Source organism: Epinephelus moara, chromosome 21 (assembly GCF_006386435.1).
Source record: "Epinephelus moara isolate mb chromosome 21, YSFRI_EMoa_1.0, whole genome shotgun sequence".
Classification (NCBI taxonomy): domain Eukaryota; kingdom Metazoa; phylum Chordata; class Actinopteri; order Perciformes; family Serranidae; genus Epinephelus; species Epinephelus moara.
The window spans coordinates 21,615,653-21,632,453 of NC_065526.1; the positions used below are offsets into that span (position 1 = coordinate 21,615,653).

At 41.3% G+C, this 16,801-nt stretch overlaps 2 protein-coding genes across 5 annotated transcripts in view; one reads left to right on the top strand and one right to left on the bottom strand.

Annotated features, from left to right (window-relative positions):
- LOC126408879 (uncharacterized) overlaps nt 1–16,801 on the bottom strand; it is a 35,019-nt gene that overhangs the window by 5,030 nt on the left and 13,188 nt on the right. For both annotated transcript variants that reach the window (XM_050074638.1, XM_050074637.1), the window contains exons 12-17: nt 5,796–5,938; nt 5,266–5,377; nt 2,116–2,179; nt 1,631–1,834; nt 1,388–1,533; nt 1,134–1,252 (exon numbers count right to left, since the gene is read on the bottom strand). In XM_050074638.1, coding sequence (XP_049930595.1) covers nt 1,134–1,252; nt 1,388–1,533; nt 1,631–1,834; nt 2,116–2,179; nt 5,266–5,377; nt 5,796–5,938 — 788 coding nt within the window. The remainder of the gene's footprint in view (nt 1–1,133; nt 1,253–1,387; nt 1,534–1,630; nt 1,835–2,115; nt 2,180–5,265; nt 5,378–5,795; nt 5,939–16,801) is intronic.
- LOC126408882 (uncharacterized abhydrolase domain-containing protein DDB_G0269086-like) lies at nt 8,407–11,567 on the top strand. Of its 3 annotated transcripts, XM_050074646.1 has the most exons (3): nt 8,407–10,516; nt 10,580–10,594; nt 10,658–11,567. In XM_050074646.1, exons 1-3 carry the CDS (start codon nt 10,280–10,282, stop codon nt 11,195–11,197), a joined length of 792 nt encoding a protein of 263 aa, XP_049930603.1. In that variant the 5' UTR covers nt 8,407–10,279; the 3' UTR covers nt 11,198–11,567. The 3 variants fall into 3 exon arrangements, with proteins under 3 accessions (XP_049930603.1, XP_049930601.1, XP_049930602.1); XM_050074644.1 differs by having other exon boundaries at nt 10,580–11,566; XM_050074645.1 differs by having other exon boundaries at nt 8,409–10,912; nt 11,018–11,564.

Here is a 16,801-nt window from a genome sequence, read left to right on the forward strand (position 1 = left end):
CAATGCATGTTCCTTACAAATGTGGCAACATTTAAAAGGGAAATAAACAGGCTTTCCAATGGCATAAGATTTTTTGCCAAGAGGCATTGTAACAACAAAGAAATAATCAAATAATCTACCAAACACAAATTTCCTTACTTTTTGTGCTTAGTTTAGATATGCTCTCTACCAGCCCTGTAAAGGAAACATCACTTTCAGACTTTCAGCCAAGAACTATAGTGGGCCTCCAGGTGACAAGCTAAAATGTTACAACAGTAGTTAGAGTTATCTGGTGTCAACAAGACTTTACGTCTGTGATTTGGATGAAATAATTCATTCATACATTCATTTTCAATAAACACTTATCCTGTTAGGAGTCGCCAGGGGGCTGGAGCCTAACCCAGCTGACACTGGGCGAGAGGCAGGGTACTCCCTGACTATCACAGGGCTGACACGGAGACAGACAACCATTCACACTCACATTCACACCTACAGGCAATTTAGAGTCACCAATTAACCAGCATGTCTTTGGACTGTGGGAGGAAGCCGCTGTACCCGGAGAAAGCCCATGCTGACATGGGGAAAACATGCAAACTCCACATAAAAGGGCTCCTCCAGCCCAGTCTTCGAATCCCCCACCCTGGGTTTGAACCAGGAACCCTCTTGCTGTGAGGTGACAATGCTAACAACTGCACCACTGTGCAAATGAAATGAGATCTTTTGAATTTTCAGTTTCTTCATGACCCTAAAAGTCAGTCATAGATAATTATGTACAGTACCCCTATGGCATTATTTTTTTCACTCCTGACCAATGATTTAATAAGTACATCACAGGGATTCAATAAAAGGTCCAGTATGTATGATTTAAGGGCATCTAGTGGCAGAGACTGTATATAATATTCATAATTATGTTTTTTTTAGTTTATAATCACATGAAAATATGAATTATTGTGTTAACGTATTGTTCTACAATAGCCCAGAATGGACAAATCAAACACTAGCTCAAGATAGGGCCAACCACATTTTTACATCTACCACCATACTTCTCCCACACGCTTGGCACATGGGAGAAGTTTTAGTTCTACAATCTCACCTCTAGATGTCACTAAAGCCTACACACTAAATCTGTGAGGGATAAGTCTTTGTTGCCATACCGGTTGCATTGCTGATTCCATGCAGCATATTGTTTTCCACGTTTCCAAGAAGGATTGAATCCACAATGATGTTAGATTTCAGCAGTTTGGCTGTAACAACATCTGGCTCTATTGAGGATCTGTGGAAAGAATTGAGATGATCACATCAGCTCGCTTAAAAATATCAGAAACTTTAGTTGATATTTTCAAGTCACTGTTACTTTTTGTTTTACTTCTCACAGTATGCACATTCAATTCATGAGAAATAAATGTACCCAGAATCATTTCCATCAGTGAGACAGATGATGCGAAGTCTGCACTCTGGGAACCTCATCTTGACCTTTTCTAACTCAATCGCCCCACGTCGCAGGGCGTCATACAGCAGAGTACATCCACTTGCCTCAATGTTGCGTACATGCTCCTACAAATGTAAAAGGAGGTTAATTATCACATTAAGGCCAGCTGTAAATTTTTCTACAATAAAGGAAAGATAGCACAGATCAAACACTTGACTTTACCTTGAACTTCTCCAGATTTTCGGTAAACGTGTGGAGAATTTTCACCAGGGAGTCGAACTTCACGAGGCCGATGACGTGATAAAAATCATAAGCCATGGTCCTTGTTGCAAAGTTGTCAAAGAGCTCTTTTACAACGTCAATCTTCTTTATTCCTGCACTTCCATAGCACTCTTCTTCCATGGAGGAGCTTGTGTCGATCAGCACCTATTAAAAATTCAAGTCACAAATAATATTGTAAGTGTGTCCTATTGTTACTTTGTTGAAAAAAGTCTTTACATACATTTTTAAATGGCTTATTAAGAGCGTATGATGTGCAATGCTTCCATAGTAATCCATTCTTTAACATGCATTGTGTATCATTTGTGTGACATCATTTGTGTGACATCATATGAAAACTATGTCAGGTACAGTAAACTAGTGGGAGGATAGCTCAGACAAAAACAAGCAAACAAACAAACGGTCTAACATGAGACAGACAAACTTACCAATATGGCCTCTTTTGGAGTCCTGGTTGTGACAAATGTCCGGTCATCTCTTTGGTCACCAGTCCTGTGTTAAATATAACATTTAGAAAAATGGTGCTGTAAATTTTACAGTATATAAAAGAAAACACAATAGCTGCAACATTGTGGCTCTATTCATTAGTGCACTTAACACAATTCAGACAGTTTACTGCTGCTACATCTGTTCTCTATATTTCATGTGTCACTCATAACTGTGTTAAACAACAAGGGTTGACTGGCTCTTTGTTGTCTCTATTTGTGCAGGCGAAATACAAATTGCTATTGAAACTGTAGAAAAAAAACCCTGTAGTACCTGTATGCTGTAGTATACAGAGACAATGATGCAAAAACACACCAAGCAGGAGAAAAAGTGCGGCCTGCAGTGAGCTGCTACACAGTGGCTATAGTTAGATGCAGCAACTGCTCCGAGTTGGGGCAGTTTGGTTCTGTGGCGAAGTGCAGCCAAACTACAAGGTGGGGATAATTTAACTTTTAGTGGCAAATTGCAGCCAGAGAATATTTTTTTATTATATTTTATTTTATATTATTTATTTATTTAGAGGACAGTGCACATTAATGAACATTGCTGTAAATGTGCCAGTGTTAGCCAAAGGCTAATTTTTAACTATAGTCCTCCAGCATGATATATGATGAGTCCTGTGACTCCTGAAACATGTTGACCTTTGTTACAAAGAATTTCTTCCCACCTGAAACACCTGAACACACCTCCTGACCACAGAAGAACTGAACTATTATGGTGATTATTATAGTGTTTTATTCTATTTATTTAACCTTTATTTAACCAGAAAAAAATATTGACCTATTTTGCCACAGCTTGGTGTGGTTTTGGCAAAAAAGATGCCTACTGAGGTGCAAATAAACATTACACATTGTGGAGGATTTTGTAAACAACAGTCGGCAGGTCAGAAACTGCTTACATGCTCTGATGCAAATCTTCATTAAAATATAACTGAACCAACTTTTAGATTGTTATTTAAAGATGGTATGTTGCAACTCATAATGTAATAATGGCTCATAATGTAATAATGGCTCATAATGTAATAACTCAAATGTAATAAAAGTTCATAATGTAATAATCGGCTCATAATGTAATAAAATCATGAGCACATAACGTAATAACGGCTTTGCGCATAATGTAATAATGTAATAACTTATAACATTATGAGCCTGGTGTTGCTCATAATGTTATAACAGTTCATAATGTTATAACAGTTCATAATGTAATAACAGTTCATAATGTAATAACAACTCATAATGTAATAACAGTTGATAATGTAATAATGGCTCATATTGTGCGAAAAGTGTTGCATTCTCATCATTTTTACATCTTAAAGGTGCAAATAAAGCAAACAGCATTGGTTTCAGCGCATAGTAAACGAAATTAGTGAAACCAAGAATTATTTAATCGTAATTGCATTCTCACATTTTATTATGTAAGATGTATAAAGTTGAGCCACTACGTGGCACCCATGTTAGGTATTTTGGGCCTTCGAGAATGCCATGCTCATTTCCACTGTCTGATTGTTGCAGGTAAGCAGTTGGTGGAAAGTTTAAATATCATGACGTATGAAGACTGCTGCATAAGTATTAGTCGGTTATACAGAGTGGCTGGACGCAATAAGTTTAAGTTTAAGTTAATTTACTTTATTAATCCCCCTGAGGAGAAATTCAATGTTTTCACTCTTGCTTGTCAATTACACACAGGTCCGAAAGACACACATGCACAAACAGGACCTATACATGCACAAAGTGGAGAGATGTCAGAGTGAGGGGGCTGCCCTTGGTAAGGCGCCCCGAGCGGTTGGGGGGTTCGGTGCCTTGCTCAAGGGCACCTCGGCAGTGCCCAGGAGGTGAACTGGCCCCTCTCCAGCCACCAGTCCACGCTCCATATTTTGGTCCGGACGGGGACTCGAACAGGCGACCCTCCGGTTCCCAACCCAAGTCCCTATGGACTGAGCTACTGCCGCAAATGGAGCCCCCTGGACTTGATTTTTGTTATGTACTATTTATGCATATTGTTTAGTTAAATTTATTTGGACTTATGTTTTTACTTGGGTGTCCTGACAGGCTGTGTTTACATTTTAAGAACTTTTGAGCTGGCCCATTGTTATTACATGGTTCTAAAACGCTCTTCTCATTCTTGCACAATTTCCAAAATAAAGTAAATTGAATGAATATGTTACGCTGCTATCATGTATTTAACTTAAGTAGTAGGAAAACAATGCTTATTAAAAGTCTTTATTAAATTGGCATTAAGACCAACAATAAAATAACAGCAACATTTTGACTGGAAGGTCTTCACTAGGTTGTATGGAAGGAAAGAGTGTTCACTTACTTATTTGAAAAGACCAATCTTAAATGTGTTTTTATTGTAGAAGTTATTGTGTCCTGCATTTATTGTAGCAATAGTAAACAAAAGGAAATGCTCTTTTAAACTACATGAACTACAGTCCCCCTCCTTCTTCCCTAATCCACCCTCTTCTCCAGCCAGCTTTTGAGTTGGTTACTGTTGCACCACCTATAAACAAATCATAGTCAAACACAAACACAGACCTCTGCCCTTAAGTGCACTCTAAAAATGATGATAATGCAACACTTTTCTCACAATATGAGCCATTATTACATTATGAGCTGTTATTACGAGTGGCACTAGTAAGGCTCATAATGTAATAAGTTATTACATTACATTATGCACAAAGCTGTTATTACGTTATACGCTCATGATTTTATTACATTATGAGCCGATTATTACATTATGAACTTATATTACATTTCTGTTATTACATTATGAAGCGTTATTACATTATGAGCCATTATTACATTATGAGTTGCTACATGGTATCCAAATTGATTATTTCTATAGAGATCATGCATGCATACGATTTTACAAATGTCTGATTCTAGAAAACATTTCACCTGATTTAATGTCATATTTATTTATCTAATATTTAACATTTTGAGCCTGGAAGCTAAAATGCAGGCACACAGTGATTACAGGCATCCAATATCAGTCATCACAATGATTAACGTTCCCAATGCCTCCGTAAACAGGAATTTAAAAGAAAAAAAGTATCTCCTCAGAGCGCTTCCTTGATGCTGGGAAACACTTACCTGGCTGCCAACACATTCACATCCACTGCTTCGTCTTCACCAGTCAAACAATCGAGCACTCTGATCATATCAGGGGATCCTTTTTCTTTATGCATACATACGCCAATGTTGTCTGACAAAGAGAAAAAAAAGACTAAATAAAGCAATTTACATTATAAAGATTCCCACAAACATGGCCCTAAATATCAGAGGCAATATGGAAGACAATAGGAAGATCCTCTTAGACTGTTGCAAACATTTTTCTGCAGGGCCTATTAATATATAAAAATGCGTCATATCATGAGTTGATATTTTACACGTGAAGTCAAACTAACTGCAGCTGTCAAATAAAAGTGTTGGTGTAAAAAGTATAATATTTCCCTTTAAAATGTCTTTCACACCCAGTGTATGGGCTTATACAGAAAACAATAGGTGCACATGTTAGAATGTGCATCATACACTGCCATTGTGGCTTTCTTTCAAGCAAACAATACCATTTGAAACATGTGCACAGTCATGAATAACCCATTCAGACTGATTTAATGACGTACCTTCACTTAGTAGAACAAGACGTGCATTAGAATGTCCTAGCTCCTTCAGATGTAGAGGTGGGGTCACATTCAGGCATTGATGGAGGGGAGATTTTAATTCTTCCATCATACCTTCAAAAGTCGTCTCCATTTTTATCTGAAAGCTGAGATTAAGTTTTAGTTTGGTAGGCAATAATGTTGGTTTTTTGTTTTCCTTTTATCTTAGACTGTCATTTTGGTTGAGGGTCCTCTAACTCAGGGAGTGATTTTGAGGTTATCCCTCAAGAATAAGGGGGAAGTCCGGTTTTGTTTGTTCTTTGCATTTTTCTTCTTTTTATTGTTCTATTAAAAGGGAGTTCGCCAGGGTTAGGGGTGTATGATCATGTTGTTTTATTTATTGCCATATGCAAAGTGGACTGGTGAAAATAATTTATCTTAATGTAAACAGGGTTTTGAATCTAATAAAGAGGCGTAAGATACTGTCAGTTTTAAAAAAGGAAAAAGCTCAAATGGCGCTCCTCCAGGAGACACACTTGAGTCAGTCTGAGCATGCAAAATTGAAGGGAATGGGTTTCAACTATGTGTTCCCCTCCTCGGATAAGTCAGGCCATGAGAGGGGAGTAGCCACTCTTATTTCTAATACACTCAATTATGAACACATGTCAGTAAACAGTGATGAGGAAGGCAGATTTGTTGAGGTTACAGGGAAAATAGAAGGGACTGAATTAACAGTGATTGAGTTTCAGTTTATTTATTTAAAACAGGGACAATACATATTAATGAACATATACATGTAAATATGCAAGATTATAGCCGACGGCTAATTTCCATCTTTAGTCCCTTCTGCAGGTTGATGTCAACAACATAAGATAATAAAATCAATAAAACAACAGTAACAACAAGTAGAACAGTTAGCCTTCATGGCCAGTATGAGCAGGAGGAGTAATTACAGAGAGAGAAAACGTGTCCTTGAAAACACAATAGGACAGAAAATAAAAAAGAGAAGCAAGAACAATGAAACAGTATAGTGGATCATGAAACATACAGGCCAAGGGTCAGGGGACCATACGTATTTCACTAGTGTTAAATGCTAAAATTAGATATCAAAGGGCTGATTAAAGTGCAGAGTGCTGAAGTGTTAAAGTGTTAGGTGCGTAATTATATTGCAGATTGCCTGATTGCACAGTAAATATAAAGTGCTATTTTAAATGCACAATACTCAATACATATTACATTAATTAAATACCAGCAATGGCAATTATATGATACTGGGAGTACCCATTTTTAAGAATATAAAGTGCGTCTTGCCTTGCACGTAGCCCTAATACCTAAAAAGTAAATAAAGATATAATAAATAGTGAAAATATTAATGGGGAAGAGGGAGTAGTAGTAATGATAATAAAGCAGTGATGTTTATGTATGTACTCAGTAGAAATTGCGGATGGTACCCCAACAATTAGCTAACATTAAACAAATATACAAGTTTAGGCACGGTTGTGGCAACAGTGTTGTTCTTCCAATAGCCAAGCTTTAAGATGTTTGGTAAAAGAGGTCAGAGTCGGGAGTTCACGTATTGTGTTTGGTATTGAATTCCAGGTGTGAGAAGCACGAACAGAGAAAGTGGCTTGACTAAAGGCACTCTTTCTAAAAGGAACTACACAGTCACCTCTAGAACCAGCTCTTGTTGATCTGTTTGAGTTTTTTTTCACAAAGTCTTGTAATGGAGGAGGTGCTTGGAAGATTTTGTAAATCAAGATAGCGTCGGTGTGTTTAACAGTGTTGTCCCAGCTTAAGCGCTGATGTTTTTTTAATATCTGACAGTGATGGTACGTTTTTGGTTTTTTATCCAATACTTTCAGAGCTTGTTTATAAACTGTTTCAATCGGCTTTAGTGTCGTCTTACAGGCCGATGCCCAACTTGTTACACAATAGGACATGTGTGACATGATCATAGTATCAAAATACAATTTTGCTGACTCAAGAGTTAGATTGTTTCTAATAAACCTAAAGTTAGACAAGGTAAACTTAATTCTATTCACAGTGTTTTTTATCTGTCGTTTAAAAAGAAGTTGTGAGTCAAGAGTGATTCCTAAGTATTTAAACTCTTGTACCACCTCAATTGGTTTACCTTGCACAGAAACGTTGGGATCACTGTCAGTATTTGCTCTTTTTGAGAAGTACATACACACAGTCTTGGATATGTTCAAGTATAGTTGGGATTTCTCAAGCCAGTTATACACATTTGTCATAGCATCTGTCAGTTCTTGCGCAGCGTGTTTTTTATCCTTTGCATGGACATACAGAACAGCATCATCGGCATACATTTGGCAGGTGACATTCGAAGGACAACAACTTGGCAGATCATTTATAAACAAACTGAAAAGCAGTGGACCTAGCACTGACCCCTGCGGTACCCCGAGATTGTTGTTACGTGATGTTGACTTCATGTTCTGTATCCTAACACACTGTGATCTTGCAGATATGTATGATTCAATCCAATTCAGAGTACTTGGGGAGAAGTTAAAACTAGACAGTTTGGTCAACAGTATCTGGTGGTTAATGGTGTCAAACGCTTTTCTGAGATCGATGAAAACAGCATCAATGACACCACCTGCATCCAGCTTTTATTGTATGTTTTCCAGAAAGAAGCAAACCGCTGTCTCAGTAGAATGATGTTTTCTAAAGCCAAATTGCATCCTGTTCAAGGTATATGGACTGTTGTTAAGATGATCTACAATTTGCTCCGCTACTATTTTTTCCATGACTTTGGAAACTGCTGGAAGTATGCTTATCGGTCTGTAGTTGCTGGTTATTGCAGGATTACCTGACTTAAAGACTGGTGTAATGACAGAGCACTTCCAGGGTTCAGGGAAGGAACTTTCGTTTATGGATTTATTTATAATAGTAGTTAAGGGTGCTATGAAAGATTCTTTGTGATATTTTAGAAATGTTACATCCATACAAAATGCATCTTTGGCTTTAGAGCTTTTGAGGCCACACACAGCTTTATCAACTTGTGACTGCGACACTACGCACAGATTAAGAAAGGGTTTGTCGGCGTTCAGTGGCATTGGTGGGTGGTATTCTATCTGGGGGCAGTTGCTTCGAGTCAGTTCTTTAACTGAGTCTATAAAGTAATCGTTCAAAGTTGTTGCAATGTCCCTTGGATCATGGATGACTTTCTCCTCTAGCTGTAGCTCCCTAATTTCTCTGTGCACTATACTATTTCCCATCAGTTTTTTAATATTTGTCCAGATCTCTTTAGCATTTCCTCTTGCAGTACTAATTATATTAATAAAAAAATTTGCTTTTGCAAATCGAATTTCCTTTACCACTTTATTTCTAAGAGAAGTAAATGTCTGTCTATCATTCACCCTTTTCGTTTTAAGTGATATTTTAAGAGCATGATCTCGTTTTTTCAGTAATGTCCGTATGGTTTCATTCAACCACGGGAGGTGATTCTTTTTTGATGGTTTTGCTTTAATTTTTCTAGTAAATGCAGACACTGTGTCTTGGATAACAGTCATGAATACATTACAATTGTCACTAACATGATTATGGGTGAGATAATTATCCCAATTGATATTGTTTAGCGCCTGTGTCAAATTTGGAATCTCCCTCCTCGGTACTCTCATCTGCTCTGATATTGTTTTCTTAGTACAAGAAAATCTATTTTTAGATAGCTTTCTTGAGAACAGAATGAAGTTATGGTCTGACAGACCTGTGATCATATTGAACGTCTTTTGAATTCTCTCACACTTATTGGAAAAGACAAGATCTATGCATGTTTCAGAGGAAGTAGTTAGTCTAGTAGGACCTTTGATTAATTGAGTAAAGTTAAAATTAGTTAATAGTGATTTTAACTGTCTCCGATTCGATTTGTCAAGCCAGTTAATATTTAAATCTCCAAGCAAGATAACATTTTTCGTATCACATTCCTTAAGTAGAGCCTGAAGCTCCGCATAGAAAGCATTAGAGGCTGATGGAGTTCTATACATCCCAATCAGCGTTATCGACATTTGTGGAGAGAGAGCTATTTTAAGACCGATACATTCAAGGTTGTGTACACAGACCCATTCTATCTGTTTGCACTTTAAGTGTTCCCTTACATAAAATATTACCCCTCCACCCCGATTTCCAACCCGGTCTTTCCTAAAGATATTATAGCCTGGTACATGCAGTCCAGCCATCAGTGAATTTATATTTAGCCAGGTCTCAGACAAACATAAAAAGTCCAGGTTCGAGTTACTTAATAGATGATGAATTTGGTCACACTTGGGCAGAATGCTTCTAATATTTAAATGTCCATCAAGTAGACCTCTTGGTTTATATTGTGGGTCCCAGATTACCTTGGCTTGGTTAAGGGTGCTGTATAGATTTGCAGATCGTTGTTTTTTGAACACAGGGTTTCTGAGGCATAACCCACTCCTGGACTCACACCACCGCTACACTGCTGATGGAGTCTGAATGAGCTGCTGGCAGTGGTGGAGGTCCCGCCGGCAGCGATGTCAGCCCAGCCAGTGGTGGTGGAGGTCCAGCTAGCTGAGGTGGAGGCCCAGGCAGCAGAGGTGGAGGCTCAGACAGCAGAGGTGGAGGTCCAGGCGGCAGAGGTGGAGGCCCAGGCAGCAGAGGTGGAGATCCAGCTAGCTGAGGTGGAGGTCCAGGCGGCAGAGGTGGAGGTCCAGCTAGCTGAGGTGGAGGCCCGGGCAGCAGAGGTGGAGGCCCAGGCAGCAGAGGTGGAGGTCCAGCTAGCTGAGGTGGAAGCCCAGGCAGCAGAGGTGGAGGTCCAGCTAGCTGATGTGGAGGCCCAGGCAGCAGAGGTGGAGGCCCAGGCAGCAAAGGTGGAGGCCCAGGCAGCAAAGGTGGAGGCCCAGGCAGTAGAGGTGGAGGCCCAGGCAGCAGGGGTGGAGGTCCAGCTAGCAGAGATAGAAGCCCAGCTGGCAGTGGTGTTAGCCCAGCTAGCAAAGGTGGAGACCCAGCCAGCAGAGATGTTAGCCCAGCCAGCAGAGGTGGTGGCCCAGCCAGCAGAGGTGTTAGCCCAGCTAGCTGAGGTGGAGGTCCAGGCAGCAGAGGTGGTGGAGGTCCAGCTAGCTGAGGTGGAGGCCCGGGCAGCAGAGGTGGAGGCCCAGGCGGCAGAGGTGGAGGTCCAGCTAGCTGAGGTGGAGGCCCAGGCAGCAGAGGTGGAGGCCCAGGCAGCAAAGGCGGAGGCCCAGGCAGTAGAGTTGGAGGCCCAGGCGGCAGAGGTGGAGGTCCAGCTAGCTGAGGTGGAAGCCCAGGCAGCAGAGGTGGAGGTCCAGCTAGCTGATGTGGAGGCCCAGGCAGCAAAGGTGGAGGCCCAGGCAGCAAAGGCGGAGGCCCAGGCAGCAGAGGTGGAGGCCAAGCTGGCAGTAGTGTTAGCCCATCTAGTAGAAGTGGAGGCCTAGCTGGCAGTGGTGTTAGCCCCACTAGCAGAGGTAGAGGCCCAGCTAGCACTGGAAGTGGTCCAGCTAGCCGTGGGGCTAATCCAGTTAAAGATTGAGGCCCAGGATTTAGTTCAACATCACCAGCCAAGAGAAGTATCAGCAAAAGATTAAAAACACCCAGGAGTGGTCTACCTGTGACAGCCTGTTCCTGTTCACCTGGGGGTGGCCTGGCATGGCCATAGTCCAGTACTCTTGTGAACAGCATGTGCTGACTCCATCTGGCTGGATACAGGGTTTGACTGTCCCTTTTTCTTGGACATGTTGAACTCAGCAGAAGATAGAGAGTTATCCACACAACAGAGGAAGACGTTGATAGCACAATCCAAGGTCTTTTTCGCTCTTTGGATGACCTTTTCAGCAAACACACAGGACCTGCCAAACTGTGTGTCTGCACCTCGGCAGCCATCTTGGAAGAGGAAGAGGATTAATGCATATATTCCTCCAGGGAGTGACTGGCCACTTTACAAATGTATATTTGATTTGATGGTTGACGCTCAGGGGCTGGTTCTATGTGGGGGAGATTTCAACATACGGCTAAACCACAATCTTGACTCCTCAGGAGTAACCAGTTCGAATAAAGCACTTACGAGGAAAGTTAAATCATACATGGAAGAAATGGGCATAATTGATGTGCAGAGGGAACTTCACCCAACAGGTAGAGACTACACTACACACTACACTACGACTACACATTATTCATTTCCACACGAGGTATATACAAGGATAGGCTATTTCTTTATGTTTAACATTGATAGCTTTAAGATAAGAGACTGTAATATTGGAACAATAGACTTGTCAGACCATTGACCCATCTCTATGTCTCTGTCTCCGGAAAGGGAAAAAAAGCAAAATTCTTTGGAAATTACATTCACACATACTTAACGATCCAATGATTCTATCCCCAATAAAGAATGACATTAAAGAATACTTTAAAGACCATGTGACCGCTTGGGAAGACAGCTGACAGGAGGGAAAAGACTCCAAAGTTGCTGGCATGGGCTAGCAACCCATGGCAGCAGTAGTGAGGCTTAGCAGCCTTGCTGCTAAGCCTCACTACTGCAGGTGGATTACACGGTAACAGACACTGGAACGGACATGACTATGCATTGGATCTGTGACTCAGTAAGGATGGGGGCACGGACCTATCCACCAGGGCTAGAATTTGCAGCACTCAGGACAAGGCAAGCGCATCTGTAAAAGGACAAAAGTAGCACAATCGAAAACAGGATGCTTCAGGTTTGTCCTCGCAGCTGGCAGAAAGTAACATCAATAAAAGGCTTCAGAACTCATCGGGGAAAGAAGAAGTGTGTGGCAAAGAAAGGGCAGAGTAGCTGCATTGATCAGTACTTCTTAAGAAGTCAGTCGGATGACTGAGGAGGAGGAGGAGGAAGTAAGAGGGGATGCAGGTGACACTGAGGTCAGTATGCCAGTCAGAGAGAGAACCATGGAGCAAAAGGTTAGAGTTAGATGGCCTAAGGCAAATGAAAGTAAAGAATGGGTGATAGTTAATAGAGATTTGTCAGTAATCTTAAGCAGGCTTAGAGGAAATGCAATAGAAAAGTTAGAAAAGATGGGAGATATATTTTACTTATATGGTGCAGAGAGGTTTGGGGTGCATGAGAGAAAGAGGGGTGAGAGGGCACAGTCAGGTAAGTCTAGGCAGCAGAAAGAAATAGAGAAGTTAGTTAAGGAAAGGAGACAGTTAAAGCAGCGGAAAAAAAGCTACAGAGGTGCTGGCATGGGCTAGCGACCCACTCTCAGCCCGGGCCCCCAGCTGCAACTCAGACCATCAAGATGGACACTCAGCAGGACTAATACAATGTGGAGCCAGTGGTGAGTCTCCAGCCCTGTCGCCCCCATCAGCTACGGACACACTTAATATTATACCCAACAGAAAGCCTAGGAATCCCGTGATGAAAAAATTCTGGTCTGTGGGACTATTGAAGATGCTTAATCAAGCAAAGTTAGTATGGGACTCCAGACATAAATTTAAAAGGCTTTTCGGTGGTCATTTTGACAAAATTATCAATGGCCTCAAAAGCTCAAAAGCCAAGGATGATTATAGACTAGACACTAACTTTTTAAAGTCACACAGAGATGCCTTGTTACATCCCAACACACATTTGGTTAACTTGTCATTCAATCAGTCTGAGTTCCCGTCTGCGTGCAAGGTGGCCACTGTCACACCCATCTTTAAATATGGGGACAAGGCAGAGATGTTAAATTACCAGCCCCAGAACCTAAAACTGTGGGTAAATGGGGACCCATCATGTCCATTGTGTTCAGGTACCGCAACCTTAAAGCATATTTTGTCAGGCTGTAAAGTTAGCTTGTCACAAGGCCGGAATACATGGCGACATAACCAGGTGTTGACAAGTTAAGCTGCAGGCATCGAAGGGAAACAAAGATTGGTAAATTCAGAAGGTTTTAAGAATAGGTGTTCAGCAATTCAGTTTGTCCGTGAGGGTGAGAAATACAGATGTAACAAGTTAGTAAGGAGGCAAGGGTGTTACCGCCTAGAAGGTGCTTGTGATTGGGAAATGCAAGTAGATTTAGGAGGAAAGCTTGTTTTTCCCCAGGTAATAGTTTGTACCAAGCAGAGGCCTGACTTAGTGTTGTGGTCAGTGAGTCAACGGATAGTTTATTTCATTGAGCTGACAGTTCCTTGGGAAGACTCAGGGGAAGAAGCCTATGAAAGAAAAAAGCTTAGGTCCTGATCCTGTGAGTTTATCTTCTCTATCTCCTTTAACTTTAGCTTACATTGTAGTTATGCTATGTAGTGTGTGAAATAGGGTAATGTGAATGTGCTAGGAAAGGTAGTATCAGCACTGCTTCTACATGGAGCTCGCATGTACGGAGCCTGGGTTTGTTGAAGGTGGCAGTGCTGTTTGGGCTGAGAAAGCCATGTGTAAGTAAGGTAAAGGAGGTTATTGGGTTGGTGCAAGCAGCAGTGAGACCTGGCATTAGGGGAGTGTCTCTGGGACGCCAGAGATCACTGTCTAGCCTCCTGGAGGTGCCGTGAGACCAACTAGATGAAACACTGGTGAAAGGAGCTTCCCACCTGATGACCCCAAAGACATGTTAGTTATCACTGCTCACTGGTCTGTATAGTTAAGCCTTGCCATAATAGCTTATCATAGGGCTTAGGAGGTTTTTCACTGAGCGTGGATCCTTTCTCTAGAGCACAAATTTCTTTGAATTTATTTGAACTTAGAGGTGAATGATATGGGAGAAGTATCACCAGCAATCCTGTGTGACACTTTAAAGGCAGTAATGAGAGGGAAACTAATTTCTATTACCTCCCACTTGAAAAAACAAACTGAAGGAGCAGAAGCTGACCAAATATACTTGTTGACACAGGCAACACTGACCCCGGCCTAAAGCAGGAAATAAGGAAACTACAGGGGAAAATTAATGACATACTCACACAAGAAGCTCAGAAAAAAATCCTTTTCCTGAGGCAAAAGTACTATGAGATTGGGGGCAAATCAACAAAATATTTAGCTTATAAATTACGCAAACAGCAGGAGGAGAGTACAATACTTAAAATTAGATCCCCCAAAACGAAAACGTTGGAGAATAAAATGGAGAAAATTCAGGAATGTTTTGAGGTTTTCTACAGAGAGCTATATTCTCAACCACAGGCCCCAGAGGGAAACCACATTGATACCTTCCTCAACTCCCTGATGTTACCTACTCTTACAGAGCAACAAAATGAATATCTATTAAGACCAATTTCAGTTGAGGACGCCAACTCAGTCATTACTAAATTGAAGACAGGGAAGGCCCCTGGGGCAGATGGTACAATACTGGGTGGTACAGTATAAGTCCCAGAGATCTGATTCAGTCCCAATACTGCTCAAAAAATTTAATTGGATCTTAAAAAGAAGGAGTGATTCCTCCCTCTTGGCGAGAGGCAATAATCTCAGTTATTCCCAAAGAGGGAAAAGATAGGCTGGAATGTGGCAATTATAGACCAATCAGCATTCTTAATCTGGATTATAAAATGTTCACATCCATTCTCGCACGAAGACTAGATAATTTCCTCCCACATCTTATCCACTTAGATCAGACAGGTTTCATTTGTCACAGACAGACTGCAGATAATATAAGAGGAACTTTGCATATTCTTAGACAAATAAAACAGGACAATACTGAATCAATGATAGTAAGTTTGGATGCTGAGAAAGCCTTTGAATCAGTCAGATTGGTTTCCTGTATAAGGTTATGGAGAAGTTTGGCTTTAATAACAGCTTCATTCAAGCCCTGTATGATATACCGGCAGCCCGTGTTAAGATCAATTGGGGTCTTTCCGACCCATTTCTCCTGAAACACGGCATTAAACAGGGCTGCCCAATTTCACCTCTCCTCTTTGACTTATTTATTGACTTATTTATTGAACCTTTAAGTCAACTGATAAGGCAAAATAATAACATCAAGGGTATTGTAATAGCTGGAGGAGAACACAAGGTGGCAATGTTCGCTGATGATGTGTTGATCTGCCTGGGGGAGCCTGAGAGGTCATTAACTGAGCTGATGTTGGCACTACGTGAATTTGGTAAATTATCTGGATACAAGTAAACATTTCTAAAATACAGGTAATGACCCCAAACTTTAAGGCCTCACAGAATTTAAGAGAAACATGCAATTTAAATTGGGATAATGAGGAAATAAAATACCTGGGAATAACGCTCACGGGGGACCTCTCAAAGCTCTTCCAGGCTAATTATGGATCGATATCAACCAAGATAAAATCTGACTTGCACAGATGGAGCCTTATTCCCTTCCTAAGTCTTAGCTCAAGAGTTAGTGCTATTAAAATGAACATCCTTCCCCGCCTACTCTATCTCTTCAGAAACCTGCCGACAGAGGTAGCCAGAGTCGATAACTGGCAAAAGAAGATGGGGGAATGTCCCTCCCCTGCTTAAAGAACTACTATTATGCTGCCCAGTTAACAACTCTACTCTACTGGTGTAACAATGACTACAGGACAAACTGGAAGGACCTGGAATCAGGACTTGTGGAAGGGTTTCCTCTACAGTCTGTAATGGCGGACAAGGGACTGATGGAACGACTGGAGAGAACAGGGAACCAATGGACTAATCAGACTTTGAAATTATGGCACATGGTGATCAAATCACGTGGTATTCAAAAAATGCTGAAACTACTGTATTTAGATGGTGTGCTTACGATACAGATTTCCTTTCCAACAGAGGTGATGGTGAATTTAATGAGGGGGTTGACTAACTATATGACATTTATACACAAGGGGCTCTAGTTTCGCAGACCGGGCAAGGCGGGGGCGCAGCGCACCCGTGTTTTGCCAACTGGGTGTGGCCAGGCGGATTTTGTAAGTTCGGCACACCGTGCACCTGGCGCAGCTACTCCTCTTTCCCACCTCCGTCCCTCTTACCTGCGCAAGTCGGAAAGAGGGAGGAGAGAAGGCGTGGAGTGGGTTTTACACACATCACACCAATCAAATGAGCCCCTCTTCTCGCCCTTAAATGCGCCGCGCGAAGGCGTAATGAGAGTTTACTCAATTCGCCATGGCAGAAGAGAGTAGCA